This window comes from Phascolarctos cinereus, unplaced genomic scaffold (genome assembly GCF_003287225.1).
Source record: "Phascolarctos cinereus isolate Bilbo 61053 unplaced genomic scaffold, phaCin_HiC Scaffold_4;HRSCAF=312, whole genome shotgun sequence".
Taxonomy (NCBI): Eukaryota; Metazoa; Chordata; class Mammalia; order Diprotodontia; family Phascolarctidae; genus Phascolarctos; species Phascolarctos cinereus.
In genome coordinates this window covers 486,730,413-486,757,675 of record NW_027555847.1, presented here as the reverse complement: position 1 = coordinate 486,757,675, position 27,263 = coordinate 486,730,413, and the positions used below count along the sequence as shown (strand labels likewise).

General features: G+C 36.2%; 1 protein-coding gene across 1 annotated transcript in view; it reads right to left on the bottom strand.

The window, feature by feature from the left end:
- PRKDC (protein kinase, DNA-activated, catalytic subunit) overlaps positions 1-27,263 on the bottom strand; it is a 166,070-nt gene that overhangs the window by 96,815 nt on the left and 41,992 nt on the right. Inside the window, 7 exon segments of the mRNA XM_020992492.2 lie at positions 4,064-4,272; positions 5,214-5,437; positions 7,706-7,960; positions 16,920-17,053; positions 18,596-18,695; positions 21,238-21,332; positions 25,657-25,883. Coding sequence (XP_020848151.1) covers positions 4,064-4,272; positions 5,214-5,437; positions 7,706-7,960; positions 16,920-17,053; positions 18,596-18,695; positions 21,238-21,332; positions 25,657-25,883 — 1,244 coding nt within the window.

Genomic DNA, 27,263 nt, shown 5'->3' with positions numbered 1-27,263 from the left:
GCTAAAAGAGGACAAATATCTGTGAGTAAATGTTGCAAGACAAGGGAAACGAATTGACACCTTTGGAATCCCAAGAGAGCATGGAACCATAGCAGGATGTTCCTGAATGTCTTAGACTAGAGATAAGAATTGCAATATTAGAATTTATGGCCTACACAACAGAAATAATTGTCAGAACAGAATACCTTGAATCTACTCACTAAAGAAACAAAAGAAGGGACAACTGTTGCAAATGCAAACATACAGAAGGGAACAATCTTAAAGGGGAAGAGTGAAAAGTACAAATGTTAAAAGAAGAAATGATCACCTTACAAGAAAAACATATTGATCCCAAAGACAAGATGCAGAGAGACAACCTAAGAATTACAGATCTCTCAGGAAAACATGACAAGTCAAAAAACCCAAATGCTATAATGCAAGAAACAATACAAGAAAACTGCCCACGATGTCTAAAACAGAAAACAAATATCTATCAAAAGACCCCAAAAATCTTTAGGAAAAACAATGCTGTCTTGCAAATTACAAGACACACAGTCTTTAAATTTTATAATTCCAATAATGACAATAAATTTTCCAAGCAGCGAGGAAAAGAGGTCATCAAATATAAAGAAAAGTCAATTAACACAAGACTATTATACACTCACTAGGAACTGCAAAGAGGAATGGAATAATGTGTTCTGAAAAGCAAGGAGCAATGTGTTCAAGTTGCAACCCAAGGTGACATACCCTGCAATCCTAAGCCTAACCGTTAATGAAATGGATGGACATTCAATAAAAAAAACATTTGAAGCATTCCTAGAAAGAAAATCAGACCTCAACAGATTATGTGCTTTGCAAACAACAGACATACAAGAAAGGTAAAGAAATATAATAACCAAGGACAGCAATAAAATAACAACAGAGTTACTACTGAACGACCATAGCAAAGGCCAAAGGTTAATAATGAACTAAACAATCAGGGACATAGGAAAATTCCTACCATGGGGGAATATCCTCTCTATAACCATTAGGAATTCATATTTTCAAGAGTGAGGTACAATAGAAAAAGGGGGTCAAGAGCGACCTCTGAAAGTTAATAAAACAAGAACTGCTATGAGGTAACCAGACCCAAAATAAGGTACCTTTCATGCTTTAATATCATGAGGAATATAGACACTAAAAAAAACTAAGTATAAGGACCAAAGAATGAAAGTCTAGAATAGAGAGAAGGGGAAGATAAATAATGAAGAGAACAAAGGAATGAAATCTCTTTTTAGAAAAAAGGAGGGAAAAATGAAATTTTTTAAAATTAAGAACAAAACAAGTTGAAGGGGAGTAGAGAGGAAGGAGGAGTAACAGAGAAAAAAAAGAACAGAAGAATGAAATAACTAGATAAGAGGAAGAAAGAAAAAGTTAAGCAAAACTCCAGGGAAAAAAGGTAACAGGAAGCAAAGAGTGGTGATTTGAAGGTGAAGGAAAGAGAGTTGGTGGGAATAAAGCTGCCTTGATATAGATTAAAAATAACTGAAGAGACAAAGCATTGTGTTTATAAAGGAACAAGAAGAGAGGAGGAAGGGGGAGGGGGAAAGGGATCCAATTTTGGTGGGAAAAGATACAAAGTGTCTTGGAGGTTTATAGGAAATAAAAATTACTTTGAGCTGGGGAAATGGAGGCAGAAATCAGGATAGGCTTCTGAAAAGCATTAATATATGAAAGGAGCCTTTGAAGACTGGCTAAGAATTGGAACTTGGAGCAGAAGATATGAGAGTATATAAGTGGTTCAGTTTTGCTGGAATGCATGTTGTATGAAAGGAAGTAGTGGGAAATAAAATCATAAAGGTAACATCAGTTCTACTATAATACTTGTTTTGAAAACATGAATTTGTTCCAACTCAATGGATAAATTACACTTCATAATAATTCAAAAGCTGCCATTATTCTGATGGCAAGAAATCCACAAGAACTTCAGGTCCTTGTTAAGATAAAGGGCCATATTTATTTTATAACTTCTGGTGAAATAGGAGCTGTAGGTGGAAGAAGGCTGGTCCATTATGTCATCCTCGTGATCTTTCCCCCACTCCCCAAAATTTTATAAGTCTAGGCCCACAGGAAACTGGCCTTAGGCAGAGTAGCAGCTGGAGACACTTCACTGCCACTACTTATGGCTGTATTAACTTATTTCTTCACCATTTAATACGCATAAAACTGAGCTACCATTTTTATTACGTTCCTATCTTTTTTTTAACATGTCATTGATGAAGCTACTGAGCACTGTGTCCCATCTCCATTCTCCCCACAAACCTCTGTTTTTTATTGCTCAATTGTACACAGCTGGTACTTTTTTGAGAAACCCATAAGTCAGTTATAGCAGAATTGACTGTACAATAGTAGCAAATCATGGAAGGTCCTGAATGCTAGGAAAAATACTGTAATTTTTTATTTGATGAGAAAGCCATTTTGAGTGAGCAGAGTTTATGTGATAAAAAGTACATTTTTTAGGAAGAATAATGTGGCATTGGCACATATGCTCCCCTGGAAATAAGCAGTGACTAGAGGGAGACACTCTAAATTGCAACAGTTTAAGCCAATGTTCTCCAAAGAGAGGGCAGAGGCTTAACTTCATGGGATAAGTAACCAGCCAACTCAAGGCTATGGCCGTGGGGTGCAACCCAGCTTCTCCAAACAGCTAACTATAGGACTTGTCTCCAACACAATCAAAACCTATCCTTATTCCCACAGGCTCCCTCAACTCTGCCCCATTCCTCTACTGTGCAATCTCCCAACCTTTACCTTGCTAAGCCAGGCAAAATTCTCTAAAGATACATATAGTCCAACCACTACCTCTCGTGCCCATAGCATTAGCAGTAACATATTACTGAGAAAACTCTACCATCCCTACAGCCTATCCATCCCCTATCTCCCAAACAACTTCTGGTTTATGCAGTTCCCTTCAGAGGACAGGACTGGTGGGTAATAGTCCTGCCTCCCCTGTTTTTTGTTCTTGGAGGGCCAGAATAAGTTAAAAAGAAGGAAAAGTTGTAATCTACATCACAGAATTCATTAAATTATCTTCACCCACTCCCATTTGTCTTCCAAACTTCTGTTATCACTGCAAAGGGCACCAATCTCCTTCCGGTAAGCCAAGTTCACAACTGCAGTGCCATCTTCAACATCTCACTCTCCACACTACCTATCCAATCAGTTGCCAAATCCTTTCATTCATTTCTACCTCCACAACACCTATTTTATCTGTCTCCTTCCTTCTACTTGAACTTCTTATTCTACAACCATGATGCTACATAAGACCCTCATCCAACAAGCTACTAACTGGTATCCTTGTCTCAAAGTCTCTCTCCTCTTTACACAACTACCAACACGATTTTCCTAAAATGGAGGCCTAATCAGGTCTCTCCTCTATACAAAACATTATGATGGTTCCCTATTGATTCTAAGGATTAAAAATTATCTCATTTTTATCCTTTTCTTTCAAATTCCTATTTTTTGTGTAAGCTTCATAATATACACAATTATTAGTACAGTTGTACATATATGTAATTTATAAATAAGTAATTACACACATTGAGGATGTGTTCTCAAAATTTTTTTACTCAAAAAAATTTGGAGACTACTAGTATAATAGAAAGGTAATAAAAGACCAAATAAGCAGGGAAATGGAATGAGGTCAATATAAAAATAATCTGAGCAGAGGAAGAACTGACAAGATTTACCTTTTCATTAGCTATGGGAGAAAAGGGAGAAAGAAAAATCTAAGATGATAACAGAAGTTTTAAGCCAAACTGCACCATGAACTGTACCTTGAACAGAAATATCTAACTCAGAAAGAACAGGTTTTAGGAGGACAATGAATTTGGTTTTGACCTTTTTAGTTGAATGTACTGGTGAAACATCCAGGCTGAAGACGCATGGTAAAAAGTAGGAAATAATTTATCCTAGTGTTCAAATAACTCATTTGAGAAAAAAACATTGAAAATGACACTCCTCCTCATCTCTGGTCAGTATCATTAAATAATTTTTACTGCAAGGTTGCATTAACAAAGTTACGATTTTTAATTTAAATGCCTACCTTTGTGGAGTTATTCTTTTCTTTATGTTGATTTCTAGAGATTCCTTATATGGAGATTTTTTTAAGGCTTTCATAAGGTTCACACAGACATTGGGAAGATTATTCATTACTTGTACATCAGCTATGTTAAAGCCAATACTTGATGGATCACACAATGTTTTGACTAAGAGTTCCATAAAGTAAGTGTTAAGTAAATCCTTCTCAAGGAGCTGTAAAAATGATTCAAATCAATAAGCTGTTTCAGTCAACAGTTATTAATATCCTTCTATAATACCATAACCTCATTAACTTCATATTTGCAAAACTGGGCTAAGGGTCTTTCTAAGATCACTGGATCATAAAATATAACAAAGGATAGAATGATGAGAGAAAACTAAATATTCTGAGACATTAGGTTTCTTTTTACTCCAAGAAATGTATATAATATGCAAGCTTCATTTTATTCATTTTATTTTTCCTTTCAGCTAATGATTAGATGCTAAAAGGCAACCCAAGAAATACTAAATAAAAATCTGTATTTAATAGGTAATTTGTAAATATCACTTTAAGCACAATTATTTAATAGAAATGAAAAAAAAATCCAAAGGACTATTAAAAGTGATCCAAATTGTGTTCATCTACTACATCCACCTCAATCATTCGGTGATACAACTGAGTTTGCTCTGTTACAACAGCTAATCCCCTTTCACCACTGCTTTTTTCTTATAGCCCTGAAGGCAATTCCAAAAGATGAGTTCCAAAAATAGTTTGGGCAATGGCAGCATTACTGGAATAAAGGCATGGCCTCCTAAGCTGACTACTTTGAATGATAACCTTTTGAATGTATAAATCCCAGTATTTGTCTTTTAAACATCTCTCTACTTTTTAGTTTATGTGCAGAATTCTGGTTTTCACAAAACTAGCAATGATCAAAACCATAGCATGAGATATCCTCCTGCAATATTACTTTTGACCAATTCCTAGCAGCTTGATCCTCGCCTCCTGCAATATCCTACAATTTTCTTTATTGTTTGGTTAATTACTTTAGCTTTTTTTTAAACCAATATGTTTAATAATCTTAAACCTGGAATATACTACACAACAAGCATGATAAATAAAATGACTATTATAGAGGTTATTGATTAAACAGATTGCTTTTTGAAGTTCCTACCTTCCAGACATCCTGACAAGTATTTAGAAGCATTGAGGAAAATTCCATAATTCTGACCACAATTGTACATTTGCTGTAATTATATTCTTCTCTTTCTTGTGGGCTGAACACATTGCCTTTCATGCCAGTGCCAAAGCATTTTTCTGCTGCTCTAATATCATGAAGAGCAATATTTTTCAAGAAAAAGCCCACAGCTTTCAAAAACGAAGACTTTGCTTTTGTACCTAGAAATAATTACATAAGATAGACAATTATTACACAATTCTCTAGTTTAAAACAAGTACAAGCACTTTATTCTAAAACCAAAAGAGCCTTCACAGAAAGGTACAATAAAATGAGTACTAAATTAGAAGGGCTGTCACAATTTAAGACACTGCTAAGTTGGTGAGTGTCCCAAGGATAACCAGGATGATGAAAGGGTTTTGAATTCATGCCATACAAGTATCAGTTGAAGGAACTAGGGATGTTTAGCCTGATGAAGAGAGGAGGGAGTAGGGGTATAAGGAAGGGGACAGGGAAAAGGAAGGGGACATATTTCAGCGATCTTTAATTACATGAAAGATTGTCACGTGGAAGTATGATTAGATTTGTTCTACTTGGCTTCAAAGAAAGTTGCCAGAAGCAAGGTGCAGAAGTTGCAAAGAGAACAATTTAGGTCAGTGGTCAGAAAAAACTTCCTAACAATGAGAGCTATCCATCAGTGGAATGAGCTGCCTCAGGTTTCCCTTCACTGGGTATGGGATGTGGGGGTAAGGGGCTGTCTTTAAGCAGAAGATGGGCAATCACTCCTACGTGTTGTAGTGGAGATTTTTTTAGGAGACACGAGGAGAAACCAGATGGCTGTTGAGATTCCTTTCACTTCTAAAATTCTATGCTTCTGTAATGGCCCAATAAAAGCTGGAAATGTAAAGCTTTCACTTATCCTCCAAACAGTATTCAATTTCTGATTCTACAGTAAAAATGTAAATTATAAGTTTCATGAAGAACTAAAAATATGTATTTAAAAGTACCATAAAGACAAAGCAATTTTCTAGCTTTGGACTTCAGACTATTAAATTTCTTTTTAAAAATGAAAATGCAAATACCTCCTGCTAGTTAAGTGACAACATAACATACTAGTAAGAGCAAGAAAGGTACATTAACGCAGTGGATAGAGCACTAGCCCTGAAGTCAGGAGAACGTGAATTCAAATCTGGCCTCAGACACTTGACACTTACTGGCTGTGTGACCTGGGCAAGTCACTTAACCCCACTGACTAACCAAAACAAACAAACAAACAAAAAAGGTACATTAAGAAGTCATTGAAGAATTTTAAATGCAAAGTGCTCAGAAAGCCTAATGATTCTTAATTTTATAAACATGAAGTCCTCTGCCTAAATGAAGTTACTATCTTTCAAATGGGGTACCCTTTCAACCTGAGACAACAGTGATTCTTCAACATTTTGGTCTCTGGATAATTGTAAATAAAAGACCCTAAAGACCATTTTATCCTACCAGTTCTCACAAGCCAGATTTTAGAAGGACCCTTTAATCTACTTCTCTCTCAGCCATGTGTTCCTTGTTATATGTATAGAAAAAGAAGACAAAGAAAAGGGGTCAAAATAGATTGTGTAGGAGGAAAGAGAAGGGAGAAAAAAAAAGACCTTCGGGATAAAACTCCATTCAATTCCACTTTACTGCCTTCTACATTCCTACTCCATAGAAAGTCCATTTCGTTCAAAAATAAATGAGATCATTCAAAATAAACAACCTGTCTCTTTTCCCCTTTCTTCCAGTACTGTTTGAACGATTCACCTAGGCATCAATATGTCAAATTCTTTGATTCACCTAGACACCAGGATGTTCCGTACTGTATATATTTTCAGACCATGGACAATGAATGAACAGTGGCCACACACAGAGACCACAATTCTACCAAAATTAACCCTATCATTTTTGAAAAGCATAAGACATTTGAAGCTGCAAGCAAATTAAAACATAAAACTACAGAAAACAGGAAAAAAATTAAAGGGCCCCAATACATGCTTTAATGTTATACAAATTAAAACTTTGAAAACATAACATCAGAAAGTTAAACCAGCACACTACTCATAAATCCCTCTAATTCCTAATACCCTACTAATTTCTTTAAGGATCTGTGATTTCACTGGTATGGGAACTCAGTACCAATTAGATCCAAAACCTTTTTGCCTTAGAAGATTTTTTTTTTGAGTTAACACGGCCAAAAAACTGACCACCAGGTGTCCAACCCTCTCACAAGATGCTTTCCCAAACTTAGCTATCTTAGACATGTGTCCAGTTCACTGACAAGCCTTTACCTGAAGCTTCCAGGTTGGCAGCACAAGCCAGAGGCACTACTCTGCTAGAATTCTTTGGAATTCTTATTCTGTGTTTTCTAAGTCCATGTTGTCTAAGCCTCTGCAGTAGGACTAAAATGGAGCAAAAAATTTCCCAGAGTAAAAATCGAAAATTACAGCACAAATTTTACCTACCTAATATTTCTTGTGCTTTGACAGCTCTCTCTTCAATAAATGTATTATAACACTCCAAAGCTGCTAAAAGCATATCCATCCACTGCACAACAGCTCTTAAAGAAAAGGGTCCTTGCAAATCAAAGAGGGTAGGTTGAGCCAAGATTCCTGACAAATGATCACTAACAATACCTGCTCCTTCAAATCTATTTATGAGGAAAGAAATGTCTTCTTTTTTGAGAATGTCAGTCAACCAACAAGATGGAGATCTGTTGCCTTAAAAAAAAAAAAAGAAACAAGGTTTAATATTACCAAAATCAGAACATTTTACTTGGAACCAAATTTTGTTTTTGTAATCAAATCATTATGACCAACAAAAGGAGCAAAAGAATAGGAATAAAAATTTTAATATACTTGGAATATAAAACTAATCAGAAGAGATCTTATTTTGGGTTTTATAATATTTCACATAAATTTTCAGGCCTAAGGCCATAAATATATTACCTTATCACGATAACTTTCTATATACACATCTCTTTCTATATAAATGTATCTTTCATTTTTGTTGTTATTGTTCCCGTTACTTCACACAGTGCAAGTAACTCAAGGAAAATAAAAGCCTTCTACCAATTCAAATGGCCATCTGCTTTATAACTTAAAGTGTTGCTTAGGACACTAAAAGGTTAGAATCACACAACCAGGAACGTCAGAAATAGGGTTTCAACCAAGGTCTTCCTAGCTCCAAAGGCTATACATCTATACCCATACAATTAAAATCTTACCATACATAGTGTCAACAAAGGGAGCACGGCAGAGTAGAATGAAGGTAAACCTCGGCTGTGGCATTTGATACTGATGACCACCCTCTTTCCTCTCTGGCTTTTTATGATACTCTTCTTTCTTGGTTCTCCTACCCTTCAGACCACTCCTCCAACTCCCTGCTCCATCATCTATATACCAGATTAAAAGTAGTAAACCCCACAACCCTATCTTGGGCCTTTCTTCTCTTTTCTCTATAGATGACCTCATCAGCTCCAATGAGTTCAACTAACATTTGTATGCAGACAACTTCCAGAACTCACTCACTCACTCTCTTTTTCTCCCTCTCGGTATGTATGTATGTGTGTATATATCATATAATTATATAATATACACAATATTACATAATTTTATATCATATAATTATATATAATAATTATAACATATAATTATACTGTATAATTTTCTATATATGGGGGGGTATAAAAGAACACTACCACCTTCCCTCCAAGCTCCCAGGTGCACAACCTTAGAATTATTCTTGGTGGCTGCTCACTTCCTCTCATTCCACATATCTATTCAGTTGCCTGGTCCTGTTTTTCTATTTCCACATCTCTCACATTCCAATCCCTTCTGTCCACTCACATGGCCTTGATGGTTGCAATAGCCTCCTAATTGTTCTTTCACCTTTCTAATCCATCCTCCATACAGGTACCAAAATTATACTCCTACAAATATAAGCTGGACCACATCACTCCTTTATCAATCAACTCCAATAGCTCTCTATTGCCTCTCAGATCAAATGTAAACTCTTCTATTTGGTATTTAAAGCCCTTTATAAGCTTGCTTTCACATGTCTTTCCAGTCTTTTTAAAAAATACTTCCACTCAGACTCTGTGGTCCTGTCACACTGGTCTTTCTGACTGCTACACAATGGCCACATATCATCTCTGTCCTTTTGCAAGCACTGTCTGGAAAATACTCTCTCCTTACTTCCACCTCTAGAAATCAACAATTTCCTTCAAAGCTGAGCTCAAATGTCATCTCCTACATGAGGCTTTTCCGGAAGCCCCCAGTAGTTGGTGCCTTCCCTCTCCACCCCATCCCCCACCCTCACCAATTACATAATCTCCCTCAATAGAATAAGTTCCACAGGTGCAGGGGCTGTTTCATTTGTCTTTCTATCCCCAGTGTCTGGCATACAGAAGGTACTTAATAAATACTCTGTGGCTATTTATTAGTATGACTTGGGTTCTTGTCCTGCCTCTGAAGCACAGTAGCCAAGCGATCCTGAGCAACGCACTTTAACCAATGAAGGAAATTTCCACATCAATTCTCCATACAGATGAAATCACAGGACCACCCCAAAACAAAATACAGACTATAACAGTTACTACAAACTTAGGAAAATATTCTACCAAAAGTCATTATTTCAAGTACTTAAAGCCTTCTAAAAAAGACTATATCCTTTTGTAACAATTGTCAGAGACATAATTTATATGTTAACTCAAAAGTTTTACTTTTTAGTAAATTATATTTTTAAAGATATTTTAATACTCTGCTACCTCCCAAATAGAAACAGAACAAAAAAATTCTAAAAGACCTCTACTTAGCATATTTGACAAGATCAAAGCATTCTGACTCTGGGGAGTAATATACAATATATGTTTACACATACATAAGCATATACATGTATACAAACACATATATGATTTTTCTCAACTTTGGAACAGGGAGATTGAAGGGTCACTGACTCATAAGGGATTAAAAGAAACAGTGAGTCAAATAAATAAAAAGCAACTTAATATAGCATTTTGAGTTTTTTAAAATAAATTTTATATTTCTTATTCAGTCAGGTTTTTAAATTGACAAGAAATTAAAGTTGCATCCAATATATACAATTTTTAAAATTTTAATTATTTCAGTTCTCTATTCTAACCAGTGAACACAAAGGGAGGAGGAAGAAAGAGAGAAAAAAATCTGGACAGAGCTTCCAGCTAAGAGGACTACCTGAAAGAGGCAGCCTGCCCTACTCCCATGTATCTACTGTAGCCAAACACTGAAGTTCTCACTGGACTGAATAATGATCAAGAAATTCAAGAAGCAACTACACCCTGGAACTACACAAGAGGTCAATCAGAAGCCCAAAGGCAATAATGAAGTTCCCCTTAGACTTCAGCACAGCGGTAGCCTTCCAGACAACCAAAGACTGCCAGAGACACAAACAGCCTGCAAAGTTCTGTGTTTGGAAACCCCAAGAGTAAGGGCTTCACTGAGAAAGCCATCTGGGAGACCTTGGAGAGGTAGACATCAGTGTCCACTGAAGTGACAAACAACACAATGCCACAGTGCTCAAACCAGGACAAGTTTAAGGTCCCTAACATGGGAGAGTCCTGAAGATCTAGGCAGGCCTAACCTAAGGAGGTAAAGGTCTATGTAAAAATCCAAGGGACCCAAGACAATAACACTTCACAGAAAAGCAAAGCAGAAAGTAAAGCTCGGCCCTAGTACAAAGTTGGGGAATAATAAAGTTAGAGAGATAAGTAAATTAAAAACAAAAAACCACCCACCAGTACAAAAAAATTATCGCAATTCAAATTCCATAACCACTACAACCAGAGACTCAAGAAAAAAGTGGATTTTCTACAAAGATTACATGAACAGAAGAAATAAAAGCATTTTTAAAGAAAAAATTAAGAGAGGCAAGTGACAAAAGGAAGAATTAGAAGGATCATAAAAAGCTTAGAAAGAAAGTGGCAAATCTTACCCAAATAAAAGACTCTCTGAAAACTCAGAGATGAAAAAGAAATCAATTACCCCATGAGAGAGCAAGAATTAATAGAACAAAAAGATTGGGGAAAAAAATGGAAGAAAATTTAAGCTATAGCTGATATCAAAAACAACTGACCTGGAAAGGATAACTTAAGGAATCAAGGAAAGATAATTTAAGAATCATTAGGCTTCCTGAAAACCATAATTAAAAAAAAAGCCTGGGTACTATATTTCTAGAGATCAGAAATGAAAACATTATAGGTCTATCGGAACCAGTGGACAAAAGTTTCCAAAAGTTTCAAAATTTCTACCATTTGCCTCCTGAAAGGAACCCTCCCACCAAAAAAATCCTAGAAAGTGATAATCAAAATCCAGCGTTTCAACCTCAAAGAAAAAGACAGCAAAAATTCAAAAAGATGCAGTTCAAGTATGAAAGAACTACATTCCGGATGATATAAAATCTTGCATCATCTACTAAAAAACATAAGAGATCTTTGAATTCAATATTGAAAAGGCAAAAGATGAAGGATTACTATCAAGAATAACTTATCTTGCAAACCTGAGTATAACTCTATAGATAAAAAAAAATGGACCTCAAATAGAAGGGACTTTCAAGGATTTCTAAAGAAAAGACCACAGCTGTGTAGGGATTTAAAACACAAACACGAAATCCCAGAGAAACCTAAAAGACAGTCATCTGAATAACTGGAAGGTGCTGTATGACTATATAGAGCTAATATTCTAATAAGGGAGAAGAAATAACTGTCCCTCCAGAATTTTAACATTTTCAAAGGTTATTGAGAGAGTTCAATAAGAAAAATATAGGATCTGAGAATGGATTGGTTCTGTTCTAAGGGTTTTAAGAGAGGGGTAAAAAGAAAGATAAAAGGAAAAGAAATACATGAGTTTAGAGAGAAGGAAATCAGAGATGGAATTTGCAATTTATCATAATTGGAGAATGTAAAAAATATATATAAATACAAAGGAAGTTGTGGGAGGAACTGGCATCAGATGAACCTTTATCTGAAAGTGTTTATAAAGGAAGGTTGAACACAAATACACACATATACAGTTTGATGTAGAAAAAAAATCAAACTTAACAGAAAAATAAGCAGGGATAGAAAGGAGGGAGAAATGGGGAATTAAGAAGAAAGATAATATGTGGGAGAGAATAGTTACAAGCAAAATAAACTTCCAGATGATTAAGGAAGACTATAAGGAAGTAAAAAAAAAAATTAGTCTCAATAGAGATGCCTTAGATTGCCTCTTAGACAACTGGGGAACAGCTGAATAAACTGTGTTATATGAATGTAATAGAATATTACTGCACCACAAGGAATTATGCAAGAGAAAATTTGAGAGAATCCTGGGTAGTACAAATTAATGCAGAGTGAAGTGAGCAGAATTAGAACAATTTGTACAAGGATAACTTCATAATGGAAAACAACTATGAAAGACTGAAGAACTATGATCAAAAGAGGGAGGAAAAAAGGAACAAGCATTTCCATGGCACCCACTGTGAGTCAGGCACTGGGCTAAGTGCTTCACAAACATTATCTCATTTGATCCTCACAGCAACCCTGCAAGGGAGATGCTGTTATTATGACCATTTTACAATTGGGGACACTGAGGCAAACAAAGGTTTAAGTGACTTCCCTAGGGTCACACAGCTAGTAAATGTCTGTGGCAGGATTTTAACTCAGGTGTGCCAGACTCCAGGCCCAGCACTCTATCCACTTCACCACCTAACTGCCTACAGCAATGATCAACCATGTTTCCAGCAGACTTATGATAAAGAATGTCAACTACTTTCTGAGAGAGAGGTAACAAATATAATATGCAGAGAGAATCATTTCTGGACATGACCCTTCACAACGTGAATTCATTGTTCTTCACCAGGCTTATTGTTTTATTTTTTTCTCTTGTTTTTTAATTGGAGGTGAGGGGAATAAGGAAGGGAAGAGTTAGCCATAATGATGCAACAAAAAGGGGGGGAAATAACATTTTTTAAATACACAAAAGAAAACAGAAGAAAGCTCAGAAAGAAGTATAGATAAGCAGTACAGCTTTAGAAACAATATGTACAATTTATGAAATCTTGTGTTTAAAAAAAGCAAGCAAGATGAACTGGAAATTCACATTTTTACACAGAATCAACTTTCTATGTTCTGTTTCATGTGTGCCAATTCTCCTTTTTCTTGCTGAAGTTCACAATTTTAAAAAATTTTTTTAAATTTTGGGGAAAGGATAGAGAAGAAGAATGGCAGGGGGAGGGGGGGAGCCAAGATGGGGGAGTGAAAGCAGCAACTTGCTTGAGCTCTCCTCCAAACCCCTCCAAATACCTATAACAATGGCTCTAAATAAATTCTAAGGCAGCTTAACCCACAAAAAAACAGAGTGAAACAAATTTCCAGCCCAAGACAACCTGGATGATTGATCAGAAAGGTATATCCCGCTGGGCTGGGAGTGCAGCACGGCGTGGGTGCACAGGCCCCAGCAAACCTGGCGCAGGTCTCAGAGGACTGAATCGTGGGCAGCTGTGGTGGTTTCCAGACTCTTCAATCCATGAATGCCAAAGACAACTTAGAAGGTCAGTGGGAAAAGTTGCTGTGGTGCTGAGAGAGGAAGGCAGGGTCTCAGCTCTACTCCCCAAGAGCATGGCCCTGGAGTGGGCAGCTGCGTCCCGAGCTTCCAGCCCACAGACTGAGGGGGAATTGAGTGGCTGATCAGAGGGGGATGGCAGGGATCTCTCTGCTGGTGCTGAGGCAGGAATCTCTTGCTTTGCCTGTGCTTGGATCTGAGTCACAGTTCTGGATAGGGGTCCTGGGGTGAGAAGGAACGCTGGCACGGTAGAGCTTGTAGTGGCTGTGGACAGGAAACCTTCCTCGCAGTTCCAGGACAGAAAGGAGTGCTTGTGGTCACTAATAGACCACAGCACAGGCCAGGAAAGGAGTAAACACCTCTCCCCTTATCATACCACCTGACAAGAACTGAAAACTTACGGGTCCCTACAAATATCTCTGAAAACAGCTATATAAATCCTCGAAGCTTGGGACAGTACATTCCCAACGCTGGAAGCATACTCTTACCTTAACAAAGAGTTTAAAACTCAAGTGATTGGCCCGGATCATGAGCAAACAATGCAAAACAAGTCAGATCACAGAATCTTTCTTTGGTGACAAAGAAGATCAAAACATACAACCAGAAAAAGACAACAAAGTCAGAGCTCCTACATCCAAAGCCTCCAAGAAAAATATGAATCAGTCCAGGCCTTGGAAGAGCTCAAAAGGATTTTGAGAAGCAAGTAAGAGAAGTAGAGGAAAAACTGGAAAGAGAAATGAAAGTGATGCAAGAAAATCATGAAAAACAAGTCAACAGCTTGCTAAAGGAGACCCAAAAAAATACTGAAGAAAATAACACCTTAAAAAATAGCCTAACCCAAATGGCAAAAGAGGTCCAAAAAGCCAATGAGGAGAAGAATGCCCTAAAAAGCAAAATTGGCCAAATGGAAAAGGAAGTCCAAAAGATTACTGAAGAAAATACTTCCTCAAAAATTAGAATAAGAGCAATTGCAGGCTAGTGACTTTATGAGAAATCAAGACACTGTAAAACAAATCCAAAAGAATGAAAAATTAGAAAACAATGTGAAATATCTCATTGGAAAAACAACTGACCTGGAAAATAGATCCAGGAGAGAGAATTTAAAAATTATTGGACTATCTGAAAGCCATGATCAAAAAAAGAGCCTAGACATCATCTTTCAAGAAATTATCAAGGAAAACTGCCCTGATATAGTAGAACCAGAGGGCAAAATAGAAATTGAAAGAATCCACTGATCTCCTCCTGAAAGAGATCCCCAAAGGAAAACTCCTAGGAATATTGTAGCCAAATTCCAGAGTTCCCAGGTCAAGGAGAAAATATTACAAGCTGCCAGAAGGAAACAATTCAAGTACTGTGGAAACACAATCAGGATAACACAAGATTTAGCAGCTTCTACATTAAAGGACCACAGGGCATGGAATATAATATTCCGGAGGGCAAAGGAGATAGGATTACAACCAAGAATCACCTACCCAGCAAAACTGAGTATAATCCTGCAGGGGAAAAAACGGTCATTCAGTGAAACAGAGGACTTTCAAGCATTCTTGATGAAAAGACCAGAGCTAAATAGAAAATTGACTTTCAAATATAAGACTCAAGTGGAACATGAAGAGGTAAACAGGAAAGAGAAATCATAAGAGACTTATTAAGGTTGAACTGTTTACATTCCTGCATGGAAAGATGATATTTATAACTCATGAGACCTTTGTCAGTATTAGGGTAGTTGGAGGAAAAAAATTATATGTATGTATAGGTAGATAGGCAGATAGAAGGGATGACCACAGGGTGAGTTGAAGATTAAGGGGTTATATCCGGAGAATAAAATTAAGGGATGAGAGAGGATTATATTTGGAGAAGAAGAAAGGGAGAGGTAGAATGGGGTAAATTATCTCGCAAAAAAAAAACAGAAAAGAAAATGCTCTTACAGTGGAGGGGAAATGGAAGAAGGTGAGAGGGAATGAGTGAATCTTATTCTCATAGGATTTGGCTTAAGGAGGGAATAACATACACATTCAATTGCGTATGGAAATCTGTCTTACCCTACAGGAAATTAAGGGGGAAGGGGACAAGAGAGCAGGCAGATGATAGAGAGGAGGGCAGATTGGGAAAGGGGGTAATCAGAAGGAAATACTTCTGAAGAGGGACAGGGTCAAAAGAAAGAATAGAATAAATGGGGGGGCAGGATAGGATTAAGTGAAATAGAGTTAGTTTTTCACAACATGTCTACTATGGAAGTGTTTTGCATAACTGCACATGTATAACCTATATTGAGTTGCTTGCCTTTTCAATGAGGGTAGGTGGGCAGGGAGGAAGGGAGAAGACTTGAAACCTAAAGTTTTAAAAACATATGTTAAAAAAAAAAGTTTTCACATGCTACTGGGAAATAAGAAATACAGGAAATGAGGTACAGAAGTCTGTCGCGCCCTACAGGAAAATAGAAGGGGAAGGGGATAAGAGAAGGGGGGAGAGATAGAAGAGAGGACAGACTAGGGGAAGGGACATTCAGAATGCATGCCATCTTGGGGTGGGAGGAGGGGCAAGATGGGGTGAAAATTTGGAACTCAAATCCGGCCTCAGACACATGACACTTAATGGTTGCGTGACCCTGGGCAAGTCACTTAATCCCATTGCCTAGCTAAAAAAAAAAAATTATAAAAAAAAGAGTAAGACTCTTTAGTGGTAAATATCTAGGCAGTTAAGGATATCACATGTTGAAACAGTAGAGTACAGTCACATTTATGTCACTGTGTATTAAAAATAGAATATAATGTTGAATACTGTATTATCAGAGTAGTTTTACTTTTTAAAATAAAATTAAATGGACTTTAAAAAATGAAAACTGTGGTAGAATTAAAAAATCAAACTATTTAATAAAAAAAGTTATAAAATTCAAAATAATTTCCTCAATATCATCATTCAACAGCAGCCATTTATGCAACTATTTAATACCAGCTCTTTTTAGTTAATAGACTTTTAAAAAAAGCACACACTAAATACTAATATGCTACATACCACTCAACTGAAATAAAAGCAAAGTTTTTCTCATATAAACCTCAACCTCTGCATAAATTAGCATTTTATAACACAACATTGATTATGGTACCTGGAAGCAAAGGAACAAATTTATAAAACAGTTCTATGGACTTGTGTCTGCATTCTGTCTGGGGGCGTCCACATTGTGCCAAAAGCCACTTGACGAGATCCAATAAACATAGTGTTTGAACAGGTGGAAATCCGCTAAAATAACAAGACAATAATTACAAATTAGTAGACATTACTCACACTACAAATTTTACCATAAAACCCATGTTAACATGTTTCAAAACCCAAAAAGCACACCACCACCACCACCACCACAACTAACATTTACATAGTGCTTACTATATGTCAGGCATTATGCGAAGGGCTTTAAAATTTATTATCTCATTTGATCCTCACAACAACCTTGCATGGTAGGTGCTATTATTATCATCCTCATTTTGCAGATGAGGAAACTAAGGCAAACAAGCTAATGGCCTTGGTCCAAGATCACACAGCAAATAAGTATCTGGGCTGAATTTGAACTAAGGTCTTCCTGACTCGTGGCCCAGAGTTCTTATCCAATGAAGCATCTTACCCTCTTCTGACTCCCTGCCTTTTCACTGGCCATTTCTCATGCCTAGAATGCCCTCCCTCTGCCTCCTATTTCCTTCAATATTTGACTCAACTCTTATCTTCTGTAGGAGGCCTTTCCAAGTTTTTCCCACTGCTAGTGCCTTCCCCTTCAGACTACCTTCTATTTGAACTATATATTGCATATGCATAATTTTTTGCATGTTTTCTTCCCCATTAGATTATGAGCTCCTGAAGGGAGGGTCTATGTTTCTGCCTTTTTTTTTTTGTAACCCTAGTGATTAGAAAAGAGCCAGGCATACAACAAGCACTCAGTGAATGCTTGTTCACTGACTGACTTCTGTCAGTCTCTTCTCCCCAAATATCACGTTAAGCTGAGAGCATCATGACTTTTCATCTGGACTACTGAAATAGCCTATTAATTGGTATCTCATTAGGTAATCTCTCTCCTCTCCAATTCATCCTTCACACAGCTACCAAAATAATCTAAGGCATGGACCTGTCACCATGCCTCACCACTGGTCAAAAAAACCTTTACTGACTTCCCACTGCCTCAAAGACTAATTAGAAGCCTCTTGGCCTTCAAAGCTTTCCAAAGCCTAATTTCTTGTCACAGTTTTCCTCTATTACTGCCCTTTACACATGCTGTGTTCTAGCCAAATTGCCCCACCAAGCTTTTCCTCAAACTTGGCTTCGTTTTATTTCTGTCTCCACATCTGTGTGTAGCTGGTGCCCCATCCTCACTTCTAGCACTTAAAATCTACCTCTGACACAGTCTTTCCTGACTCCCTCCAGTGATTGGTGTTTTATTCAATTTGGTTTGTATTGATTTATGCACAAGTTTCATTAAAATGTGAGCTCCCTGAAAGGCAGGCCCTTCTATTTTTTTGTCTTTATATCATCAGTACATAAGCACCCTGTAAGCACTTAAATGTTTGTTGAATTAAATTCAGTTGAATTATTAAGCTATTTCTTTCACTCTTGTCAAATTCTGTAATTGTTAGTACTGTACAATAAGGGAATAGGGATGGGCAAAAAGAGAAAGAATCTCCTCTCCAAAAGGTCCAATAAACTTGAAACCAAGTATTTCACACCATAAACCATGTAATCCTTTCTAATTTTATGTTTAAAAAAAAGGCTAGAGCAGAAAAACAGAACAGTACCAACCGAGGTAGGCGCCGTTTTTTGGGCTTATTTAAGTTGATGTGCTTCTTTTCAATTATGCGCGTCAGGTGATCAATAGCATCACAACACTGTTGAATTGTACCTGTTCTCAAAAAAAAATTGAACTACATGCATAAAAATGATTTAAATAGGAATTTTATTATACCAACTGAAATTCTAGTCTTGAAGGAACCTCAGAACTCATCTACCTCATTTTACAGATGAAGAAAATGAGTTCCAGTTAAGTTAACAGAATTGGCCCCAAATCACAGAGGCTGTAGGTGACAGAGGCAGGAGAGGAACTAAGCCTTCTGATTACAAATCCAACTCTTTTTGTCACACCACTGTCTCCCTATCAATCTTCCATGTATCATTATTAAAGGGCAAAAAGTATCCTTTTCCCATAGATTTTAATATTTCTCAGACCTCAAAATGTTTTCAACAAATGTATAATCTCTACGTCCATTGTTCAATCAAAACACCACAGACTGTCAAAAAAGAGTATATTCTACTGCTGGTGAGAATTGAGACCAATAGAAAGGCATTTCGGCTATTTTATGTGGACAACATTTCACTTATCAAGTGAAATATCAATATTCTAGAGCTATGATGTAAAAACAATAACAATAATAGCTAGCATTTAAGTAACTCTTTAAGGTTTGCAAGGCATTTTGCAGATAAGATCATTTGACCCTCCCAACAATTCTTTGTTACTTGTATTATCCCCATTTTATAGATGAGGAAACTGAGGCAGACAGAGGTCAAGTAACTTGGCCAGAGTCATATGGGTAGCAATTGTCTCTGAAGCTCAATTTTAACTTAATATGTCGAATGGGGAGAGACACAGGCTTCTCAGTGATCACAAAACCTGTGCAATGACATTTTAATAACCTTAGGCCAGACTCTACTAACTTAAAATTATATGTGCATTTTAAATAATAACAATATTTAATAAGCTCATCAATTCTTCCCAAATTAAACTAAAGCATATAAGCAAATATGGAGGAAAATGGAGAGAAAAGACAGATTTAGTAGAAGCCCTTCACAACCCTCGCTGCCTTCCTCTGGATATTATTCAGCTTGCCAGTGTATTTCTAAAAATAAGTCTTCCAGTGGCCTATCCAAGGCAGAACACGGTAAGATTATTACCTCTCAGACCTAAGATCTTTTTAGCTTTTTTGGCTGCTGTGTTAAATGGCTGACTTCTACTGAGCTGTAGTCCACTACAATTCCTTGATATTCACAAACTGCCTTATCATTTATCACCCAAACTCTAAATAGGAATTAACAGGTTCACTCTTTTATCAAGTGTCAATTTTTTTTTAACATGTTCTATAAAAGATACTATTTTATCAACTTTTTAAAAAAATTTAGGTCTCCCTAGTTTATTTCAATAATATTGTACATTTTCTGGTTTTTCTGAGCAAGAACAGAATCTTACTCAATGTGACAATCACTATGAACACATGGGAATTTTCATTAAGCTAACAAAGGATTCTACTGCATTCTGGCCTTAATTAAAGTCTCCAACTGACATTTTCCCACAGCAAATACACTAGCTAGTTGTTAGCACTATATTAGGCTTTTGGCATTGAAGCCTGTTAAGAATTATGAATACATAAAATGTGCATATAAAATATTTAGATTTATTTTATTTTTATCTTTCCTATTCTTCAAGACTTAAAATTACAGTACAGTATAGATTATATTATTTTTAATTAGACTGAAATATTGATTGTGGCAAATAGATATAAATGTATAAGAGGTCACTGATGTTATTAGTGATTAAGAACATTCAGACCCAACCTGATGAAATACTGTTAAGCCACAGAAGGTAAAGCATAAAAATAACACCTTGGAAATGGGCTTAGGTATCTTGGTGGGTGAATAAGATTCTCCTTTTAGCAATCAGAGCAATCTAGGCATAATAAAAGATAAAGGCACGAGAAAAAAAAAAACTTTATGTTCAACTTAGTGAAAAAGAACCATAATATTTCACAACTGCAAAAAACTTTAGTATCACTAGACCAATCCCTTCATTTGCAGGTGAAGGCTTAGAGAGGTTAACTTATTATAGCTCATTAATATTATGAGTTTCTCTTCCATTTGCTATATTTTTTCTTGTTTTTTTATATTGGTCAGTTCCTTGTTCCCCTTCTCTGGAAGAGAGACCCAAGTTCACTGATTTGATTACAGATATCTGTTTTGTACCTTGCACATATGAAGTATTGTGTGGAATACAAGGTGTAAATACATAAAATATGTGCCCTATGTTACTCCATTAAGATACTGCACATGGATGAAATTTTCTGAAGCTTTGGCAAGTGCTATATTTTTTTTACTTTATCCGTTAAAAAAAAAAAACTTCCTAAAGTCTCTTGCTGATTAAACAGAGGCTTCTCACCACAAGTTTAACCACTTCTTTTGATTGAAGATTTCTTCTGGCCAAAACAGCTTATTTAACTGTCTCATAAAGCATAAAGGGGCTATACTCTCTCTCCATTGTTAGAGGGAATAGAACTAAGTTTGCATTCACAAGCTTAAGACAATATTTCATTTTTAAAGTGCTACCTTATGAAAGATTTTTGTTACACTGAAAATACTCAATAGAGTATTAAAATACAAAAAAATTAAATACAACTTACCTAAAGATTTCTCATCTGCATGAGTTAAGGCCAAACTTTCCATATAAATGACTAAGGCTTCAAAGACGAACTGTTCTACAAGGGCCTCCTCTTCTCTGTAAAATAAAAAATTGGAATATAGTAAATAAGAAATATGAAGAGGCCCAAAAGTAAAACAATTTTAAATGTATGTTAAAAAATTAGTAAGATAAAAAGGCATAGCTCTGCAGCTGAAGTATTTCTCCACCAGTAAAAATTTCAAAATCAGGCCGTAAGACTAAGCCCCAATTACAAAAGGATGCATCAAACAATGGCAAAATAAGCTTAAGAGCTTGCAAAGTGAACTGACATAGGCATCTGATATAATCTTCCCAACAACCCCATGAAGAAGAAAGTTCAAAAAGATGCTTTTTTTTTGCCTTAATAAATGTCTGTACTTTTCAGCCATTTAACATTATGGGGTGTACATCTACCTTAAAATCAAGGAAGGACATTTGTTTCAGAGTTTAAAAGAGACACAGTCCTATTGAACTCTTAGCCCAGGTCGTTACCCTTCTGCAATGTTTCTTCAAGAAAAATGTGCTGACATGTCAGCTCCACAGACCATCCTCTTTGAGGAATTAAAGTTGAAAGTGACCCAAAGAGTAATGGTGATATGCATGGCTAGTATGTGTTATTAGAGATATTATTAAAGGGATGTATGACAAGAAAAGAAAGTGAGCCAATCTCATGTAGAGAATGGTGTCCACTGGTACCCATACAATAATGTAAAGATTGAGAAGGACCCCATATGTTTGGAGAGCACTTTATGGGGTAAGCACACAAACAAGAGTTACATAGGATGAAGAGTGGATTCATTGCAATCTCTCCTGATAAGAGCAAAGCTATCCATTAAAGAAATAAAGAAACTAAGGTAGAAATCTCAAAAGACAATTAAGACAAAAATGAGCATAAAATTTAATATATAAGATAGATTACATAGTAAGAAAAAATAAACCTCATTCAATAAAATTAATGAGGTTTGAAAATATGTTACCACCCCAAAACATTAAGTAAAAGCTAGCATTTTGGCTAAGGACTCTAACAATACAAGATTTTTGAAATCCCTTGACATATTTGCTGTTTTTCATTATAACTTGGCTACAAAGGTCAAGAGGGATTTATTTATCCTGCCTTTTTTTAAAATCCTAGTCTATGACAGGGTTTTCACCAAGAACAGGCAGACCAACAGTAGAGAGCATTCTCTGAACTACAAACTCCTACAGTGTCTGGCACAGTGCTGTCCCTGCTACATAAAACTGGAAATGGTACCCATCTAATGCACAGTGTTTTCCCCACAACTTTCTTCCTTCTTAAGAGGACTTTTTAAAAAAATTTTCTTGTATTCCCAGTACTTAGCACACTATATGCCTGGCACACAGAAGGCACTTAATAAACTGAAAGCACTTGTTGATTGGCCAAATGACATCATGGTCTCTCCATTTTGATAACTCAATTAATTCTACTTCAGGTAATCTCTTATTTACAACGATCTCCTTTAAATCTCTTCCTCCCCCCCCCGTTTTAATTTAAAAGAAAATTTTTAAGAATACTTTGTTTTAAAAGCCAAGATTGCCTTCTCACCCTCTCATTCCAATCCCCCTCCTTCCAAATTGAGAACATAAGAAAAATAAAACCCAATACAAACAAGTAGAATTAATCAAAACAGATTTTCATTTTGGCCAGGTCCAAAAAATTTTTGTTTCATTCTGCACTAAGTCCTTCACCTCTATCAGGAAGTAGGTAATACATTTGATTACTAATCTCTTAGAATCCTGGTTGATCATTATGTTGATACAAGTTCAGCACAATGGTATTCCATCATGTTTATATACCATAACTTGTTCATGTATTCCCTAGACATGTATTCTAGACACCCGTTCAGATTCTCATTCTTTGCCACTTCAAAAAGAGGTATAAACTTTTTGTACATCCTTAGTTTGTTTTGCATTGGACTAATTCCTCCCTAAATTTACCCTCCCTTTAATTCCCTCTTTTCCCTTCTCCCCTTTCTCTCCTGTTTCCCTGTTGAAATGTATTTCTGTACCTAACTCATGTGTGTGTGTGTGTGTGTGTGTGTGTGTGTGTGTATTCATCCGTCCCCACCATCCCCTCCTCGTTTGTAGAGATGTCTGCTTGTACACCCTGATTATGCGGGATAATTTTCCTAGTTTCCCTTTCTCATCCCCCCTCAGTGTATTCCTTTACCACTCTCTATTCTGAAGGTCATCAGAACAGAACTCTAATTAGACTCCATGAGCCTTGATGATGACAGATTTCAGAAGTGACACATCTAACATTTTCCCATAACTGAATGTAAGCAGTTAATCCTTATTTAGTCCTTTATCATTGTTCTGTCATTCACCTTTACGTGCTTCTCTTCATTCCTGTGTTTGAACTCCAGAGTTTCTTTACAGCTGTTTTTTTTTCCAATAGGAATACTTAGAAGTCCTGTATTTCATTAAAGTTCCATTTTTTTCCTCCTGTACTCTATTTTGCTGGGTAAGTTATTGTTGGCTGTAAGCCCACAGACTACGTATTCTGGAATATTACATTCCAACCTATGCACTTCATTTTAGTGGTGGCTGAAAAATCATGCATGATCCTGACTGGCTCTTCAGAATTAGAATTTTCTCTCTGGCTGCTTGGAGTCTTTTGTCTTTGACCTAGAGGATCTGGATTTTGGCTATGATGTTACTGGGAGTTTTCATCTGGGGGATTTTTTCATAAGATGACCAGGAGAGTCTATTTTCACTTTGCTCTCTGTTTCGAGGAGATTTGGATAGTTGTTTTGTCTTTTTTAAGATTTCTTGAAATATGTCTAGGTTCTTTTTTTGGTTATGACATTCAGGCAGTTAAGGTATTTTAAAATTTTTTTCTCCTCAATCTGTTTCCCAGGTCAGTTGTTTTTGCTATGAGATACCATACACCTTCTTCTATTTTTCAGCCTTTTGACTTTGTTTGATATTTCTTGTTGCCTCATGAAGTCATTAGTTTCTATTTGGTCCATTTTAACTTTCAAGGAGTTTGTTGCTTTGGCAAGATTCTGTAGTTCTGGTGCCAAGCTGTTAATTCTTTTTCCAATTCTTTCTTCCATAGCTCTCATTTCTTTTCCCATTTTTTCCCTCAAGAGTTCTCATTCCACTTATGAAAACATTTATAAATTTTTTTTAACTCTTAGCTTTATCTCTCCTAGGAATTTAGCCCAAACTTTATTTTTCTCTGAAGCTTTGCTTATAGATGTTTTGGAGCCATTCTCTTCTTTTGGTTTTGTGCCTTGAGCATCCCTACCATCATAATATCTCATTATGGTGAGATTCTTTTTGTTTGCCTATTTTCCCAGTCTACTTCCTTTACTTCAAACTTGATGCTAGGTCTGGGCTCTCCCACAATTCTAGAGGGAAAGTCTGGTCTGGGGCTGTTGCTGCTTTCTTAGAGAATATAGTGCCTACTATGTGCTAAGAACCATACTAATATTTGTAAAATATTACAAATATTACACTGATTTGATCCTCACAAAATCCCTTAGAGGTAAGTGCTATTGTCACCCCCATTTTACAGTCGAGGAAAACAAAGCCGACAGAGGTAAAATGACTTACGCAGGGTCACGCAACCATTAAGTGTCTGAGAACAGATTTGAACTCAGGTTTTCCTGACACCAGGCGAAATGCTCTAACTACTGCACCACCAGCTAGTGGCACTACCTGAGAGGTGAAGGACTCAATGTACGGAATGAGACATGTTTTTTTTGGACATGATCAATGTGGAAATTTGTTTGGTTTGACTATATAATTAGTAAAAAGGTTTTGGTTTGTGTTTGGGTTTGTAGATTTCTGTTGATTATATATATATGTATGGGTGTGTGTATGTATGTATGTATATATACACATACATGTGTTTTCGAAAAACAACATATTCGAGAGAGAGAGAATGTGTGTACATGTGTGTATAAATAAATGACCAAGTTTGACCCCATCAAGAAAGTCAAAGAGGAGCCCAGCTGAGAAGACACTTTGAATTCTTCTTCAAAGAGGGAAAGGATTATGAATATAAAACACTAAAACGAATGTCAGAATTTTTAAATGTGTTGGTTACTTTTTCTGAACCATTTTTTTCCTCTTTTTTATTCTTTATTAAACTACTGGGTTCTCTAGGGGAGGGAGATACATTAGCAAATGTAGACGTAAAGACAAGAAATATCAGTATTTATTTTTTAAAAGTATGGATGTGTATAACAGTCACACATAATACATAATTAAGTATAACATAACACACATCAATAATGTATAATATAGTCAAATAGTCAAACATATATTCCCTGTTCAAAATTAATTTACTAATCCCAAATCACACTAATTATTTAAATACAGAAAAGATAATGTTCAATTTTTGTTCACTTACCTAAATTCTCTATAGATATTGTTAAAAGCAAGTGCGGCTCCTAGTCTCTTGAAAGCACTGGGGTGAAGTGCAAAGCTGTACAGACGCTTAAAGAGTGATTTAGTGTTCACAGGACTTCTCTCTTGCTGCTGAGGTGGTGTTTGCTTAATGGACCATTTTAAGAACTCTCTAACACACTGACCACAAAAATCTCGCAAGGTACTGTCAACAGGATCCACTATGCCATCCTAAAACAAGAGGCAAATCACTGTGTTGTAAACTTTTATTTCTATGTCATAGGATTACTGTTTTAGTATCATAAGTAACTTTAGAAATCCCTAAATCCAATCCCCTTACTTTACAGATGAGGAAACTGAGGTCCAGAGAAGCGTGACTCTTGCTTAGGGTCACAAAGCTAGTAAGTATCCAAGTCAGGAGCCAAACTGAGGTCTTCTTGACTCCAAATTAAATGCTCTATCCATTACACTATGCTGCTTCACATATAGGACTATTATAAAGATTCTGTGTTTGCCAGAAAAAAATGAAGTTAAATAATTATTCATACATAAATTTTTGTCATAAACAAAAACAATGCAGCTAAAATTAAAAGAGGTACATAAATATGAAAAAATCTTTCCAGCAAATCTTTCTGATAAAGGTTTCATTTCTAAGATATATACAGAACTCATTCAACATTAGAGCCATTCACCAAGTGATAAACTGTCAAAGGATATATACAGGCAGTTTTCATGGAAGAAATCCAGGCTTTCAATAGCCATATGAAAAAAATACTCTAAATCACTAATAATTAGAAAAATACAAATTAATTTAACTCTGAAGTTCTGCCTCATACCAATCAGATTTGCAAAGTGGACAAAAAAGGAAAATGACAAATGCTAGAGGGGCTGTAGGAAAAGAGGTAAATCAACACTGCTGGTAGAGATATGAACTAATTCAATCGTTCTGAAAAGGAATTGGAACTGTGCCCCAAAAGCTATTAATGGAGCATACTCTTTGATTCAGTGAAACAACTAATAGGTCTTACATACCAAAGAGATAAAAAGAAATCTGTAAGAGAATAGGTAAAGATATATCTATACTGTATTTAAAACAGCTGTGAAAGGAAAAGAATCATAGCTGTGTTTCTGGAGAAAAACACAAGGTTTAGGAGTATTACAAAGCTGATACACAAAGTAAAATAACTAGAATAACTGTGTAAAAATAGAGTACCTCTATTTGGACACAAAAATGAATAGTCTGGAGTAGGGGTGGGGAAACTTCAGCTTCAAGGACACACGTGGTCTGGAGTATACATATAAAAAGGGGAAATATCTAAAAGAACTAATCAGCTTAATACACAAGAAATAAAATAAATCATGGCATTAAAAGTAGACCTGCCTCTTTGATCATGCAATGCCCACAGCTTAAATTAATTACTCAAAAATCAAGAAAATGGCAGAGGATTATGGAAGCTAAACAAATTCATGTTTTAACAAGCAAATGTCAAGAAATAATGCTAAGAGGGTTAAGAAGGTCATGGGAGGCCTTCTGGTGAGATGGCAAAGTTAGGAGCTCCAAATGAATGCAGCTGTCTTTACCACCAATTCAAAAACAATAATAAATAAATA